Below are 16,444 nucleotides of genomic sequence, written 5' to 3'. Positions count from 1 at the left end.
GCTCCCTGCCCCCTACCCCCGCTCTGATTTAAAACCCTAGCTCCCTAGGGGTTGGACCCCTGTCTCCGACATCTTTTCCTCCAGCGACTCGCTCAGAGCATAAACACAGCGGGCAATCTGGCAAGCTTTGTGGAATATTACTGAACTTCAACAGTCAAGACATGCTTTCTGATAAAGACGATGAATCATCACGGGATGATTTCAGCATCCAGACACCAAAGTACAATTGGGTGTCCGACTTTCCTAACAGATTTTACCACTCTGGCTTTGAGGAACGAGCAGAAAGAGAGCCGTCTGCAAGAAATGTGACAGCTATGCCTTCGGCCGCCAGCTTCTAAATCAGCCAGCTGGTGATTAGAAACACGAAGGACTGGAGCCAGGTCAGAACTGCAGAATCGACACCTGCCTGACCTTCGTCGCCTGCCCTAGCCGGGCGCAAAGCACGCCGGGACACCGCGTAGCCCAAACGCCGTCACCAAGGCAACCGGCCGCCACGCCGTCGTCATGGAGAGCGGAGGCTTCGCAGGTAGCCAAACAGAGAAGCCGCCTCCGCTCGCAGTTAAGCAGAATGCTTCGCCGAGGTTATAAGGGGTCTGAAAGGCGAAGACAACTGAGCGACCGTCTCAGCAGGCAGCAAGATCAGGCGCTGAGCAGCAGCATCTACCTCCTAAGGGAGATGGGCCCCACCGGCTTCCTGCTGAGGGAGGAGGAGCCGGAGAACAGGGATTTCCGCGTAATTATCTCCCCCAGTTCGCCTCTCCGCGGGGCCACGAGGCCAATCCTCTGTCTTTCGTCACCCTCACAAATCCTATGAACACTCGCTGTCTCACCCGAAAGCCGTATCCCCGCGAGAGTTCCAGACCCCACAGATGTGCAAATTATAGAAGGAAATAGTATTTGTTAGAAAAGTTTCGCTTTTGGAGTTTAGGACCCCAGGTTGCATGTAATTCCTGTAAGATGCTGGCACTTGATCTTAGGCCAGTGAAAATGAGTCGTTGCGTTGCGTGCGTTCTTGGATCTTTTGTTAGCGATTACTAGCCGTGTAGATCATAGGAAATCAAAGTCCTACAATCTGCTTACATACTGTAAATATTTGCTAAATAAATAAAATCTGCTTACTAACTCAGAAGCTGTAACACGACCCTTTCAAAGTATGGTTTAAAATACCTATGCCTTGGAAAAGTCTTAATGAATCAAAGTTGTGTTGTTGTTGTTGTTGAACATTGCCGAAAGACCACAGATATTTCATATTTGCTAGTCTCACCCTCACCACTCAAAAATCATTCACTGCACCGCCTCCCAGGAGCTGACTTGAAAATTTTTAGTTTAGTGTCATCCATGTTGAATACTGAAAATACAGTTTAATCTATGTTTATTTAAGATGTCCGGTTTTTTAAACTTTGTTGTTTACGCCACAATTGTATTAGCTGTTTTAGTCTTGATGATACTAACTCGTCTTGAATAAAATTAAATTTAACAAAGGAAATTCACCAATTCAAAGCATAAAACAAAAATCCAAGTTGAGCTACTTTAGAAAAGGTCCTTCGCACACAGAGCCCTCCCCCAATCAAGACAGACTTTCCTTACAGTAAGGATAGATTATTTTTAAGCTTTTAAAATTATTTCTATTTTCATCTGCCACAGGACAAGTCATTTAAGGGTCTTAATTGATAATGCAAGCTGTTGACCAAGACAAAGGATATGGAAGTGAAAATCAATGTAGAAATTGGTTAGGATTTCCCAGTAGCCTCTACCCAGCGTTTTGGGGATACCTAAACTAAATTACCTTTCCAAATCTCTTTTAATCCAGGGGCCTTTCAATTAAGTTTTGCTGTAACTCTAAAAATTAACAGGGTTTTTTTACTATGCATTTTTCTATTTAAGGTTTTCCTAGGAAATCCTCATTCTTGTAACTGTTCCATATTTCTGAAAGGAGGGGATCTTTGTAAGCATATCTGTTGGTAAGTGACTTTGTAATGAAGATCTTCCACAAAGAAATTGTTTTGTTTTTTCCATGATATGAATATGGCAAGATTAAAGTTTGAGGTTCAAGGAATATACTTTAAAATGGTCATAGCTTACAAATATACTTTTCAGTATTTTATTTCATTCTGCAATTGAGTAAGGTTTAAGTTGAGAAACATATCACCATCTCAATGTGTTTTTAATAAGAAAAACAAGTCATTCTTTAGATTGTCATGATACATAAATGTAAAATTGAACTATAAAATAGAAAAAAGCTACCAGATTCATGTGATTGATGATAATCATACAGTGCATTACTAGACATTACTGTGCTTCAAGAAGACTGTGTTCCCAAAACACATTTTGATTAGAATGCAGTTGTCCTCATTTTCCATGTATAGACACAGAAATTAAGTTTCATACCTTTTCCATACTGGCCTAAGTGGGTCAAATATCTGAAAATTTTCATTCTCAATGAACATTTAATTATTAATCTTTCAAGATAAAAATAGAGCTCTACTGGAGATTACTTTTGTAGAATCCAAAAATTTGTCTGTACTGTCAGAACCAATTTGTAGGGATCGCAGAACTAGAAAAAAAGATTCTCTAAATTTAGTTTAAATCAAACTCATTTTGTTTTGCCTGCCTATATTAAAACCAACAGATCATTAAATATATTATTATAGAAGATTTATAACTGATATTTGAGGAAAAAAACAGAGGAAGTTGAGAAAACAATGTATATATTATTTCTAATGCTTTAATTTACCAAGTTTTGTCTTATTTGTTTTGATCTGTTTTTATGGATCCGTTTTTGATCCGTTTTTACGGCACACATACAAAATATGGTCCTTCCAAAACCTACAATTTGGTATTATGACACTTAAAATAGTTTTTTTTTTTTCCATTTTTATTTTATATCACCTTCCTCAGGGAAAGGGCATTCTGTTCTGATTTTTTTTAGAGTATAGTTTGTTTTGTATATTATGGTAACCATAATCCAAATGGCAGTATAATTCAAGTATTAAATATGTATTTCCCACTTGAAAAATAAAAGCCTTATCCATTTTAATTGATGAGATATGAAAAATTTTTTTATATCCTCCACTAAGTGGCATATGTAGGAAAACAGTTATTTGGTACTTTATTCACAAAATTACTTCCATAAAGGAAGTACTATAAATACTTAATTTCTCCACTAACTTCTCTCTGCGTGTTTTACTTAAAAAAAAAAAAGCATACTTTAAAAAAAGTATGCTTATTTTAAAACAAAATTTAACTTATTATTTTAAAAATTGAGAGTTTTAAGTTGATTCATAATATTGTCAGCAATATAAATCCTATGACGCCATTCCAGTTCTAAAATTAATGTCTGTTTTTAGACTGAATAATGTCTTTTGAGGTTATGTCAGAAGTAAATGTTTTAAATTTTGTTGTTCTACTTGTGAATATTAGGATCTTGTTGAAAAAATTCAAGCTTCCAAGGAATCATGAATGTAAGTTATTTTCTTTTTACTAATTTAAAGTTAATAAATTTAAGAATTTTTATTTAAACGTTCTGAATTTAGACAGTTATTTTTCTAGAGGATCTGATCACTGTCAATAGCCAGCTTATGCCTCTTAAGTCAGAACATTTTTCTTCCTTGTAACTTCTATGCCTTTTTCAAACTCAAACACACTTACAGGGATGAAACTATGGTCAGTTATTGGGTAAAAAAAATTCCCTCATTTGTTCTAAGCAAAGAAGACTCACAGTGATTCTGAATCTAAGCTTATTTTAATTGTAAGAAAAATAGCAAGTATAGTTTTTTAGATCCCAGAAAAAGTTTGGTGTAACATGATTTCATTCAAAAACATTTACTGACAGAAATTTTTATGCAAAATGTTAAGTGTGAAAAATGGGTTTATATCAGTACTTAATTATGAGTGTAGTGTCAGGAATATAGTTGTATAACAATTCCAGAGTACTCAAATGTGAAAAATAAAAGAGAAAGAAAACTAATTTTATAAAAGGCCATTTAACTTTGTAAATTTTTTAATAAAGATACTGCCATTATGAAAGTGTTCCCTGCGGTAGAGTTGTCTGACCTATACTAGACATATCTAAAAACCGCACTGCATTTTTACATGTGTAATATATGTTCATAAATAATTAAAGTGCTCATCAGTCTGCAATAGTGCTTCTTCAATTCAAAGAGTTTTGGCTTGATTTTAGGCAAGTTGATATGTTTCATTTCCTCCTATTATATAATTACAATCATAGTAGCCACGTTTGAAAGGCTCTTGAAGTTATACTAGATCATAAATTAATATTATTTTAGTGTTTCTGAGTGATTTTTTTCTTTTGTATTTTTCTGTCACTCTCTACACTTTCCCTCAGAAATGTCTCCCATATTTGGTGTCTCCAAATGTGTGACTCCTACATCTTATCAACAAAACAGTATTTCTAACTGCCTTCTGGGCAGCTCTTTGTTTGTCCCACAGAGATTTTAAATACCAATTTCTCCCTATATGTGTTCTCCTTTTATATTCCTTTACCTCACATAGTCACCAAATGTAGAAACCGTGGAATTCTCCTTGATTTTTCCTCTCCTGTCCTCTTCTTATATTTCAAGTCATTCTATAAATGCTATTTTACATCCCACCCATTTCTCAAGTATTCCCATCTCTCCATCCTCATCCTCCCTTAGTACAATATTTGTAGCCTCCTTGTTCCCACTGCTGCTCTTCCCAATCTCTTCTTCACACTGTAGATAAAAGGTTCTTTCTGAAATGTGTCTTACGCTTTCTTCCATCATCTGTCCCAATCCCTTCATGCCTAATGGTTAGGTTGTGTTATATCAAACACATTTCCTCTTCTATTTCTCTATTTTATCCACTGAAGTTTAATTATCACCTTTTGTCTGAAGTCTTAGTTGTTCTCTGCACTGTTTTCCCATAAAATTTTGCACAAGCATCTATGCTTGGGCTGTCTAATAGAAATATTAAGCAAGCCACCATGTAGTTTTATATTTTCTAGTAATTCCCTTAAAAAATAAATGAAGTAGGTGAAGCTAATTTTAATATAATTTAATTTAACCTAAATATCAAAATATATCATGTTAACACATAATCAACTTAATAATTATTAGACATTTTACATATTTTTTAAACGAAGTGATTCTTTTTTTGCACTTAGTGATCAAAATCTAGTGTGTATTTTCACTTAGGCACTTCTCAATTAAGACACTATGTTTTTATCAGAAACACTTGATTTGCATTTAGACATCATAAAACTTCACTTAAAAATAAATTTATATAGTATCCAAATTGTTATCAATATACTTTTAAGTTTTCCAGTAATTGTACATTATTAGATTTATAGATTATCCAAATTTAAAACAGATAAAATTCAGTTTCTCAGTCACACTAGCCATATTTCAGGTCTCATTAACCACAAATGACTAGTGGCTAGTGTATTGGACAGCACAGCTCTATACAATTAAATTCATCAAGTATTTATTGTACCACCTGTTAGCCAGATGCTCTGCCAGTTGCTTTTTCTAGATTGAATCATATGAATGCTAATATTTGAATGTTTTTTTATTAATTAAAAAAATTAACTAACACAACATTTAGAAATCATTCCATTCTACATATACAATCAGTAATTCTTAATATCATCACATAGATGCATATTCATCGTTTCTTAGTACATTTGCATTGATTTAGAAAAAGAAATAGAAAGACAACAGAAAAAGAAAAAAATGATAATAGAGAGAAAAAAATTTTTTAAAAATTAAAAAATAATAATAAAAAAAACTATACCTCAGATGCAGCTTCATTCAGTGTTTTAACCTAATTACATTACAATTAGGTAGTATTGTACTGTCCATTTCTGAGTTTTTGTATCCAGTCTTGTTGCACAGTCTGTATCCCTTCAGCTCTAATTACCCATTATCTTACCCTATTTCTATCTCCTGATGGTCTCTGTTACCAATGACATATTCCAAGTTTATTCTCTAATGTCGGTTCACATCAGTGGGACCATACAGTATTTGTCCTTTAGTTTTTGGCTAGTTTCACTCAGCATAATGTTCTCTAGGTCCATCCATGTTATTACATGCTTCATAAGTTTATTCTGTCTTAAAGCTGCATAATATTCCATCGTATGTATATACCACAGTTTGTTTAGCCACTCGTCTGTTGATGGACATTTTGGCTGTTTCCATCTCTTTGCAATTGTAAATAATGCTGCTATAAACATTGGTGTGCAAATGTCCGTTTGTGTCTTTGCCCTTAAGTCCTCTGAGTAGATACCTAGCAATGGTATGTATTCCTATCCTTTGAAGTGTTTTCAACAGGAAAGGATGTTGAATCTTGTCAAATGCCTTCTCTGCATCAATTGAGATGATCATGTGATTTTTCTGCTTTGATTTGTTGATATGGTGTATTACATTAATTGATTTTCTTATGTTGAACCATCCTTGCATACCTGGGATGAATCCTACTTGGTCATGATGTATAATATTTGAATGTTTTGATCCAAAAACACAGAAATTTCATATGAATCAATTTCTGTAATTAAAGTCATCAGTGGTTCATAGTATTCCATTGAATAAATGTACACTATAATTTATTTAATATTCTTCCATTATTAGGCATTTATTTTGAACACTTATTATATTTTCTTCTTTATCATTATTTCTGTAGCCTAAATTCTCATTAGTTGAACTTTGGAATAAAGTATCTAATATTTCTATATCTACCCCCATCTGTATTTCCAAATTGCTCTTTAAAATAATTTTGCTGATTTAAAATAATTTCAGCAATTATCAACTTTCTGTTAGTTTTGTTTGTTTTTGGATTTATATTTTAGGTACTTGTTTTAGTTTCCTAGGCTTCTTAAAGCAGATTCCACAAAATGAACCAACTTGAATGATGGGAATTTAGTAGCTTATCGTTTTGAGTCTGAGAAAATATCCAGATCATGGCATCATTAAGACGACTTTCTCCCTGAAGGCTGGCTGCCAATGAGCCTTTGCTTCTCTGTCATCTGGCAAGGCACACGTGGCATCTCCTGGTCTCTTTTCTGATTTTCTTGCTTTTATCTTCTTGCTTCTGTGGGTTTTTTTCTCTCTGTGTATTCATTTCATTTATAAAAGACTTCAGTAAGAGGTTTAAGACCCATCTTGAATGAGATGAGTCACACCTTAACTGAAGTAGCTTCATCAAAAGATCCTACTTACAATGGGTTGACACCCGCAGGAAAGGATTAGCTTTAAGAACATGATTTTGAGGGGTACATACAATTCCAAACCATCATAGTTTTTCTTAACCATATTATTTAAGCATAAAAAGAAAACATTAACAGTATATTTAAGTCCCCCAAAGAAAATAAAGATATACAGACACATTTTGACAGACTAATTCCAATTATAATTCTATAATCATAGGGGGCGAAAAAAGTCACACAAAACAGGAAGAGTGCCAAATGCCAGGTTCATAGTAATCTATTTGTTCCTAGTAAATTAAATAATAAAATAGTTTCCATTCTTTCAGCCATCTTAACATACTCTTGAAGATCTAAAGTGCCTTTGTTCTAGTTTGCTCGCTGCTGGAATGAAACACACCAGAGACAGATTGACTTTCAATAAGAGGGGATTTATTTAGTTGACATATAATTCTTCAGAGGAAAGGCAGCTAACTTTCAACTGAGGTTCTTTCTTATGTGGGAAGGCACAGGGAAATCTCTGCTGGCCTTCTCTCCAGGCCTCTGGGTTCCAACATCTTCCCCCAGGTGATTCCTTCTGCATCTCCAAAGGCCTGGGCTGAGCTGTGAGTGCTGAGATGAGGTATGCTGAGCTGCTTAGGCTGTGCTACATTGAACTCTCTCATTTAAGCACCAGCCAATTAAATCAAACATCATTCATTGCAGCAGGCATGCCTCCTAGCCAACTGCAGATGTAATCAACAACAGATGAGGTTCACATGCCATTGGCTCACATCCACAGCAATAGAACTGGGCACCTTCACTTAGCCAAGCTGACACCTGAACCTAACTACCAAGCCTTCAAATGAATTTTTAAAACAACATAAGGCAACTTCCGGGAAGATGGCTGAATAGAGTAGCTCGAGATTAGCCCTGCTCCACGGAAAAGTTAGAGAAGAGACAGGAGGTTGACTGAGGTGGTGATTCGGGAGTGCAGCTGACGTGGGAGAGCCTTCTGCACCACATGGGGCAGCCCTGGTTGCGGAGCCAAGGAACTGAGAGACAGAGGGCTGGAGTTTGGTGCTGAGGCACAGAGCCTGCGGGAGTGCATGGATGGGAGCTGGGGACTAGGAATTTAGCCAGGCTGTGTTCCTTGGGCACACGACCCTCACCAGCGCAGCCCTGTGACCAGCGACTCACCTCATACCGCATGCATCTGAACCCTGTCACCCGCTCCCATTCCCCATACTCCAGGCACTCCCACCCCCTCAGCCCCCAGTGCCCATACCTCCCCCACACCCTAACCCCAAGTACGGCCCAACTCACCTCTCCTGTGCCCCTCCCAAGCACTAATTCCCCCTCCCTGTTCCCTGCAGGCTGTTACCAGCACATAAAGGCTGCGGGCACTAGCCTCCATACCTATGCTACCCCTACCCCCTTGCTGATAGTGTCACACAGCCTCATCTCACTCCCCATCCCCCAAGCTCTTTGCATTTGTTTACGGCACTCTTAGGCCTATGTATGTGCACAGTCCCCCAATCACATCATTCAGCTCTGGGAACTGCAGTTTGTTTGCAGCAGTCCTAGAACCACCACATGTACATGGCCCTCAGCCACCCTTCCCAGCTCTGAGAAAGTGCTGACCTGTGCAGTCAGGCCACATCTGCCCCCAATCCGTGAAGGCATAATGCTGACCTGCTGTCACAGCTCTAAGCATGCACACAAAGGGCCCCATGCCTTAGACCAGCACACACCAGGGTTATGCCCCCTAGACCTATGCACCCACACAGCTACATCCTCCCTGGCCACTGGGCACCCACATTCATAAGCATCAGCATAATATCCCCAACCTGCACCCATACCTACCCTGAAACAAATTACTACACTAAGTAACCCTCTCCATACCCTGCTCCCTGCTGTAAAACCATCCCACAAACACAAGACCTTAGACTACTGAAAGAAATCAACTCCCAAAGTAAATCAATCAAGATATTTATGTGCCACAAAGACAACAGCAGATCACTAAGCATATCACAATACAGACAGATATAGCCCTTCCTAATGACCAAATTAAAACACCATAGGAGACACAGATGTTGAAACAACTAATCAAAGATATTCATACAATGCTGCTTAACAAAATAAGTGGGATGGCAAATGACATAAAGGAGATCAAGGAGACAGTAGAAGAGCATAAAGAGGAATTTGAAAGAATAAATAGAAAAATAGCAGATATCACTGAGACCAAAGACTCTGTTGACCAAAAAACATACTAGAGGCACACAATAGCAGATTTGAAGAGACACAAGAAAGAGTAAGTGCTATAGAGGACAGGATAACTGACTTCAAAGACTCAAAACAGCAAATGGCAAAAAAGATGGAAAAAATTGAGTTGGATCTCAAAGAAATGATAGACAAAACAAAGCACACAATGCAAGAATCACTGGTGTCCCAGAAGGAGAAGAGATGTGTAAAGGGCTAAGAAGAGTAGTTGAGGATATAATGGGCAAAAACTTCTCATAAAGGACATAAATATAACAATTCAAAGAAGCCCAATGAACTCCAAACAGAATAAATCCAAAGAGACCTTCCCCTAGGCACATAATAATCAGTCTCACAAATGTTGAAGAGAAACAGAAAATCCTGGAAGCAGCAAGGGAAAAGCAATCTACTATATACAAGGGAAATCAAATAAGACTGAGTTCAGACTACTTAGTTAGCACCCTGGAGGCAAGAAGGCAGTGGAGTGATATATTCAAGATCTTGAAAGAGAAAGACTTCAGCCAAGAATTCTGTACCCAGCCAAATTGTTCTTCAAAATTAAGGGACAGATTAAAGTTTTCACAGACAAAGAAGTCCTGAAAGAATTTGTCAACAAGAGACTGGCCCTACAAGAAATACTAAAAGGAGTTCTGCCAGCCAAAACAAAAAGACAGGAGAGGGAGGTCTGGAGGAGGGCACAGAATTGAAGAGTACCACTAAGGGTAATTTAAAGAATGCAAAGAGAAAGATGGAAAAGAGTATATAGATCTGACAAATAAAATTAAAAAGATAAGATGGTGGAATCAAGAAATGCCATTTCAGTAATAACTTTGAATGTTAATGGATTAAATTTATCAATTAAGAGATACAGATTGGCAGAATGGATTGTGAAACATAACCCAGCTATATGCTGCTTACAAGAGACTCATCTTAGATACAAGGATACAAATAGATTGAAAGTGAAAGGATGTAAAAAGATTTTCCATGCAAGTTGTAACCAAAAGAAAGCAGGACTAGCTATACTAATATTGGATGAAATAGACTTTAAATGTAAAGACATCATAAGAGACAAAAAAGGACACTATATACTAATTAAAGGGTCAATTCACCAAGAAGATTTAACAGTCATAAATGTTTATGCTCCCAGTGAAGCAGCTCCAAAGTACATGAGATAGACATTGGCAAAACTGAAGGGAGTAATAGATGTTTCAACAATAATAGGAGACTTCAATATACCACTCTCCTCTATAGATAGAACAACCAGACAGAAAAATCAACAAGGGAATAGAGAAGGTAAATAACTTGATAAATGAATTAGACCTACCAGATATATATAGGTCATTGTACCCCAAAGCACAAGGATATCCATTCTTCTGTAGTGCTCATGGAATAGTCTCCAGGATAGATCATATGCTGAGGCACAAAACAGGTCTTTATAAATTTATAAACATCGAAATTTTTCAGAGCACTTTCTCTGATCACAATGGGATGAAGCTGGATCTCAATAACCACCAAAGAATGAGAACATTCACAAATACATGGAGATTAAATAACACACTCTCAAAGGCCTAGTGGGTCAAAGAAGAAATTGCTAGAGAAATCAGTAGCTATCTGGAAATGAATGAAAATGAGAATACAACTTATCAGAACTTATGGGATGTGGTAAAGGCTATGCTGAGAGGGAAATTTATTGCCCTAAATGTCTATATTAAAAAAACAAGAAAGAGCAAAAATTGAGGACTTAACAGCACACTTGGAGGAACTTGAGAAAGAACATCAAACTAACCCCAAAGCAAATAGAAGAAGAGAAATAACAGAGATAAATGAATGGGAGAATGAAAGAACAATAGAAAGAATCAATAAAACCAAAAGTTAGTTCTTTGAGAAAATCAGAAAAATTGATGGGCCACTAGCAAGACTGAGAAAGGAAAAAAGAGAGAGAATGCACATAAACAAAATCAGAAATGAGAAGGGGTGCATTACCACAGACCCTGAAAAAATAAATCATAAGAGGATACTATGAGCAACTATATGCCAACAAATTAGACAATTTAGATGAAATGAATAAATTACTGGCATCACACAAACAAGCTACACTGACTCAGGAAGAAATAGAAGATCTCAAGAAATCAATCACAAGTAAAGAGATTCAATCAATCATCAAAAATCTTCCTACAAAGAAAAGCCCAGGGCCAAATGGCTTCACAGGGGAATTTTATCAAAAATTCCAAAAAGAATTAACACCAATCCTGCTCAAAATTTTCCAAAAAATTGAGGAAAAAGGAACTCTGCCTAACTCATTTTATAAAGCTAATATCATTTAAATATGAAAAACAGGTAAAAGTGCTATAGAAAGGACAACTACAAGCCAATCTCCCTAATGAACATAGATGCAAAAATTCTTAATAAAATATTAGCAAATCAAATCCAATAACACATTAAAAGAATTATACACCATGACCAAGTGGGGTTTATACCAGGAATGCAAGCACAGTTCAACACAAGAAAATAAATTAATGTAATACAGCACATTAACAAATCAAAAGGGAAAAATTACATGATCATCTCGATTGATGCTGAAAAAGCATTTGATGAAATTCATCGAATTCTGATAAAAACACTCCAAAAGATAGGAATCAAAGGTAACTACCTCAATATAATAAAGGGAATATATGAAAAACTGATAGCCAGCATTGTACTCAATGGAGAGAGACTGAAAACTTTCCCCCTAAGATGAGGAACGAGACAAGGATGCCACTGTCACCACTATTATTCAACATTCTGCTAGAAGTTCTAGCTACAGCAATTAGGCAGGACAAAGAAATAAAAGGCATCCAAATTGGAAAGGAAGATGTAAAACTCTCATTATTTTCAGACAATATGTTACCATACTTGGAAGAGCCTTAGAAATCTACAGCAAAGTGACTTGAGCTAGTAAAAAATTCATCAAGGTGCTGGGATATGAAATTAATGTGCAAAAATCAGTAACATACTATACACAATAATGACCTAACTGAGGAGTCAGTCAAGGAAAAAATTCCATTCAAAATAGCAGCTAAAAGAATCAAGTACTTAAGAATGAACTTAACTGGGGACATAAAGGACTTGTACACAGAAAACTACATAACATTGCTAAAAGAAATCAAAGGAGATCTAAATAGGTGGAAAGACATTCCCTGCTCATGGATAGGAAAGCTAAATATAGTTAAGATGTCAGTTCTCCCCCAATTGATCTACAGATTTAACACAGTACCAATCAAAATTCCAACAATGTACTTTGAAGATTTGGAAAAGCTAATTCATCTGGAAGGGAAAAAGACCCCAACTAGCTAAAAGCATCCTAAAAACAAACAAACAAACAAAAAAGACTAAGTGGGAGGATTAACATTCCCTGACTTTAAAACCTATTATAAAACCACAGTGGTCAAAACACATGCTACTGGCACAAAGATAGAAGCATTGACCAATGGAATCAAATCAAGAGTGCAGAAATAGACCACCAAATCTATGGTCAACTGATTTTTGACAAGGCCACCAAATCCTCTGAACTGGAACAAAATAGACTTTTCAATAATTGGGCATGGAAGAACTGGATATCAATAGCCAAGAGAATGAAAGAAGACCCCTATCTTACACCCTACAAAAAAATTAACTCAAAATGTATCAAACACCTACATATAAGAACTAGCACCATAAAGCTTCTAGAAAAAAATATAGGGAAACGTCTTCAAGACTTAGTGATAGGAGGTAGCTTCCTAATCTTTGCATCCAAAGCACACAAGCAACAAAAGAAAAAATAGATAAATAGGAACTCCTCAAAATCAAATGCTTCTCTATCTCAAGAGTTTGTCAAAAAGGTGAAGATGCACCCAACTCAATGGGAGAAAATCTTTGGAAATCACATCAGACAAAGATTTTATTTCCTGTATATACAAATAAATCATACAACTCAACAACAAAAGAACAAACAACCTAATTATAAAATGGGCTAAAGAAATGAACAGGCATTTTTCTGAAAAGCAAATACAGATGGCTCAAAAGCATATGAAGAGATGCTCATTTTCATTGGCTATAAGGGAAATGCAGATCAAGACTACAATGAGATACCACCTCACACCTATAAGAATGGCTGCTATTAAGCAAACAGGAAACTATAAATGTTGGAGCGGATGTGGAGAAACTGGAACACTTATGCACTGCTGGTGGGAATGTGTAATGGTGCAGCCACTATGGAAGACTGTTTGGCGGTTCCTTCAGAAACTGAATATCAAATTGCCCTGTGACCTGGCAGTAGCACTAATTGGTATATACCCAGAAGGGGCTGAAAGCAACGACACAAGCAAACATTTGCACACTGATGTTCATGACAGCATTATTCACAATCACCAAAAGATGGAAACAAACCAAATGCCCATCAACAGACGAGTGGACAACAAAATGTGGTATATACATATGATGGAATATTATGCAGCAGTAAGACAAAATGATATCCTGAAGCACATGACAAGATGGACGAGCCTTGAGGACATAATGCTGGGTGAAATTAGCCAGACACATAAGGTTAGATACCGTATATATGTTATTTTTCACACACAAAATGGAAAAAAAGTCGATTCTGATGATAAGAAAATATTTAAGCCCTCTAGCCTCCTATATTCTGGAGCAATTAGAAGGAAAAATAAGAAGAGGATCATATGGTAGCCCATGACACACTCTGGAATCTGTCCTGTAACTACTTGTTGAAGAGTGCTTTGAAAACTATTGCTTTTTTTCTTTGCTTTGTATATGTGTTATACTATACAATAAAAAAGTTAAAAATAAAAATTAAACTACAGAAATATGGATGATCTTTCATTCTTACATAGAAGCCTTACATAGAAGGGTGCATACTATGTGACTTCATTTCTGTGATGTTCTTGAACAGACAGAACTAGTATGTAGTAGAAAATATCAGAACAATGGTGTGGCAGTGGGAGCATGGATTTACTGGGAACTTTCTGGGATGATCGTAAAATCTGAATCTTTGATAGGGGTTGGGTTGCACAGGTGTATGTATTATTCAGAACTCATCAGATGGTATACCTAAGGTTTGTTCATTGCATTATTTATAAATTTTACCTTAGAAAAAAAAGAAACTATTTGAAATGATAAACAAATATTGAACTCTGGTTAACAATTTGCATACTGAAGTATTTAGGGGGAACTATATTGATGTCTTCAATTTTATTTGAAATACATAAAAAATAAGATGGATTGATGGATGGTAGTGGAATAAATAATAATATTGTAAATGGATTTTATAAAGCAAATATAGAAAAATGTTCATGTTAATTATCAAATTTTTAAAAAATGACATAAGGCAAAGAAAACATCTTTTATTTATTGTTGCTTTTCTTTAAGTTTTATTCAATGCTGGAGCTTCATTCTTATTTTAACTCACTTTTCTTTTACACTAATGAAATTGAACATCTGTTAGTTCACTATTCTTTCTCAGGTGTGAATTGTACTTTGGCTGTTTACACATTGGAATAAAACTATAAACTCATCCTAAATATTATAGTGACTAACCATTCTGTGCAAATATTTTCCTAATCTGTTTTCTATATAGCATTATTAAAGTTTGCTAGACATGTCACCTTTTTTGTGTTTTTAAATCTGACCTTTTTTTTTCCTTTCCTATGTATTGTTCCAATCATTTAAAGTTGTCTTTTTTTCCATAGTATTGATAAAGAGTCTTTGGCAATATTTTCTGCTAGATTTCTTATTATTTATATTTTTATTCTTCATTATAGCTTTCATTTGTAGTTGTGTTGATATGAGTTTGAGGTTATTTGGTTTGAATTAATACAATTTTCTTCATATTGCCACACAGTTATCTCAGTAACAGTATTAAGTAGTTTTTCTTTTCCTCTGTCTCATAATAATTATTTAGTGGGTTCTGAAATATTATTGTTACTTTAAAATTTTTTTTATTTACACTCTCCATACCCTCACCTCTCAGTAACCTCTAATCTGCTTTCTTCCTGTGCAAATTTGCTATTTCTAGTCATCTTTTAAGTAATGTCATACAATACTGTGCTTATGTGCCTTGCATATTTCAGTGGGCATCAAGTTTTCAAAGTTCTTCCATGTTGCACCATGACTCATAACTTCATTCTTTCTTAGGGCTGAATAATATTCCCTTGTGTTTATATACTATATTTTGTTTATTCATTTGTTGATGGACACTTAGATTGTTTCCAGCTTTTGGCAATTGTGAATAGCACTGCTTTAAATATTGGTGAACAGTTATCTGTTTGCAACCTTATTTTCACTCTTTTTTGGTATATATGTAGAAGTGGGATTGCCAGGTCATATGGTAATTCTGTATTTAACTTCTTGAGGAATTAACATATTACTTTCAACAATGACTGCATCGTTTTACATTCCTATCAACAATGCATTAATGTTTCAATTACTCTGCATCTCTCCAACACACATTTTCCATTTCTAAAATAGTAGCCACCCTTGTGGGTATGAAGCAGTATCTCATTGTGGTTTTGATTTGCATTTTCCTAGTGGATAATGACGTTGAGCATCTTTTCATGTGTTTATTGGTCATTTATATATTTTCTTTGGAGAAATGTCTGTTCAAGTACATTGCCCATTTTTAATTGGGTTGTCTTTGTGTTGTTGCATTTTAAAAGTTCCTTATGCATTCTTGATATTAAGCTCCAGATATATGATTAGAAACTATTTTCTCATCTTTTCACTTTCTTGATAATTCCTTTTAAAATGCACAGAAGTTTTTAATTTTGATGGAATCAGATTTATCTATTGTTTCTTTTGTTGCCTGTACTTTTGGTGTCATATTTAAGAACCCATTGCAAGATGAGGATCCCCCATGTTCTAAGAGTTTTATATTTTTAACTCTTATATTTAGGCCCTTGACCCATTTTGAGTTTGTGTATATAGTGTAAGGTAGGGATCTAACTTCATTCTTCTGCATATGAATATCCAATTTTTGCATCAGCATTTGTTAAAGAT

The 16,444-nt window shown here is 35.6% G+C and overlaps 1 protein-coding gene across 2 annotated transcripts in view; it reads left to right on the top strand.

Annotated features, from left to right (window-relative positions):
* The first annotated feature begins 470 nt into the window (after positions 1–470).
* Positions 471–16,444, top strand: part of ZSWIM2 (zinc finger SWIM-type containing 2) — a 37,323-nt gene continuing 21,349 nt past the window's right edge. Inside the window, exons 1-3 of one of the 2 annotated variants that reach the window (XM_077154386.1) lie at positions 471–733; positions 1,885–1,961; positions 3,421–3,461. In XM_077154386.1, the coding sequence (XP_077010501.1) occupies positions 569–733; positions 1,885–1,961; positions 3,421–3,461 (283 nt within the window). In that variant the 5' untranslated portion in view covers positions 471–568. The remainder of the gene's footprint in view (positions 734–1,884; positions 1,962–3,420; positions 3,462–16,444) is intronic. The other variant, XM_077154387.1, reaches the window with a different exon arrangement.

Source organism: Tamandua tetradactyla, chromosome 3, assembly GCF_023851605.1.
Source record: "Tamandua tetradactyla isolate mTamTet1 chromosome 3, mTamTet1.pri, whole genome shotgun sequence".
In the NCBI taxonomy this organism is placed as follows: domain Eukaryota; kingdom Metazoa; phylum Chordata; class Mammalia; order Pilosa; family Myrmecophagidae; genus Tamandua; species Tamandua tetradactyla.
The sequence above is the reverse complement of the archived record's forward strand: the minus strand, read 5'-3'. Positions and strand labels throughout refer to the sequence as shown.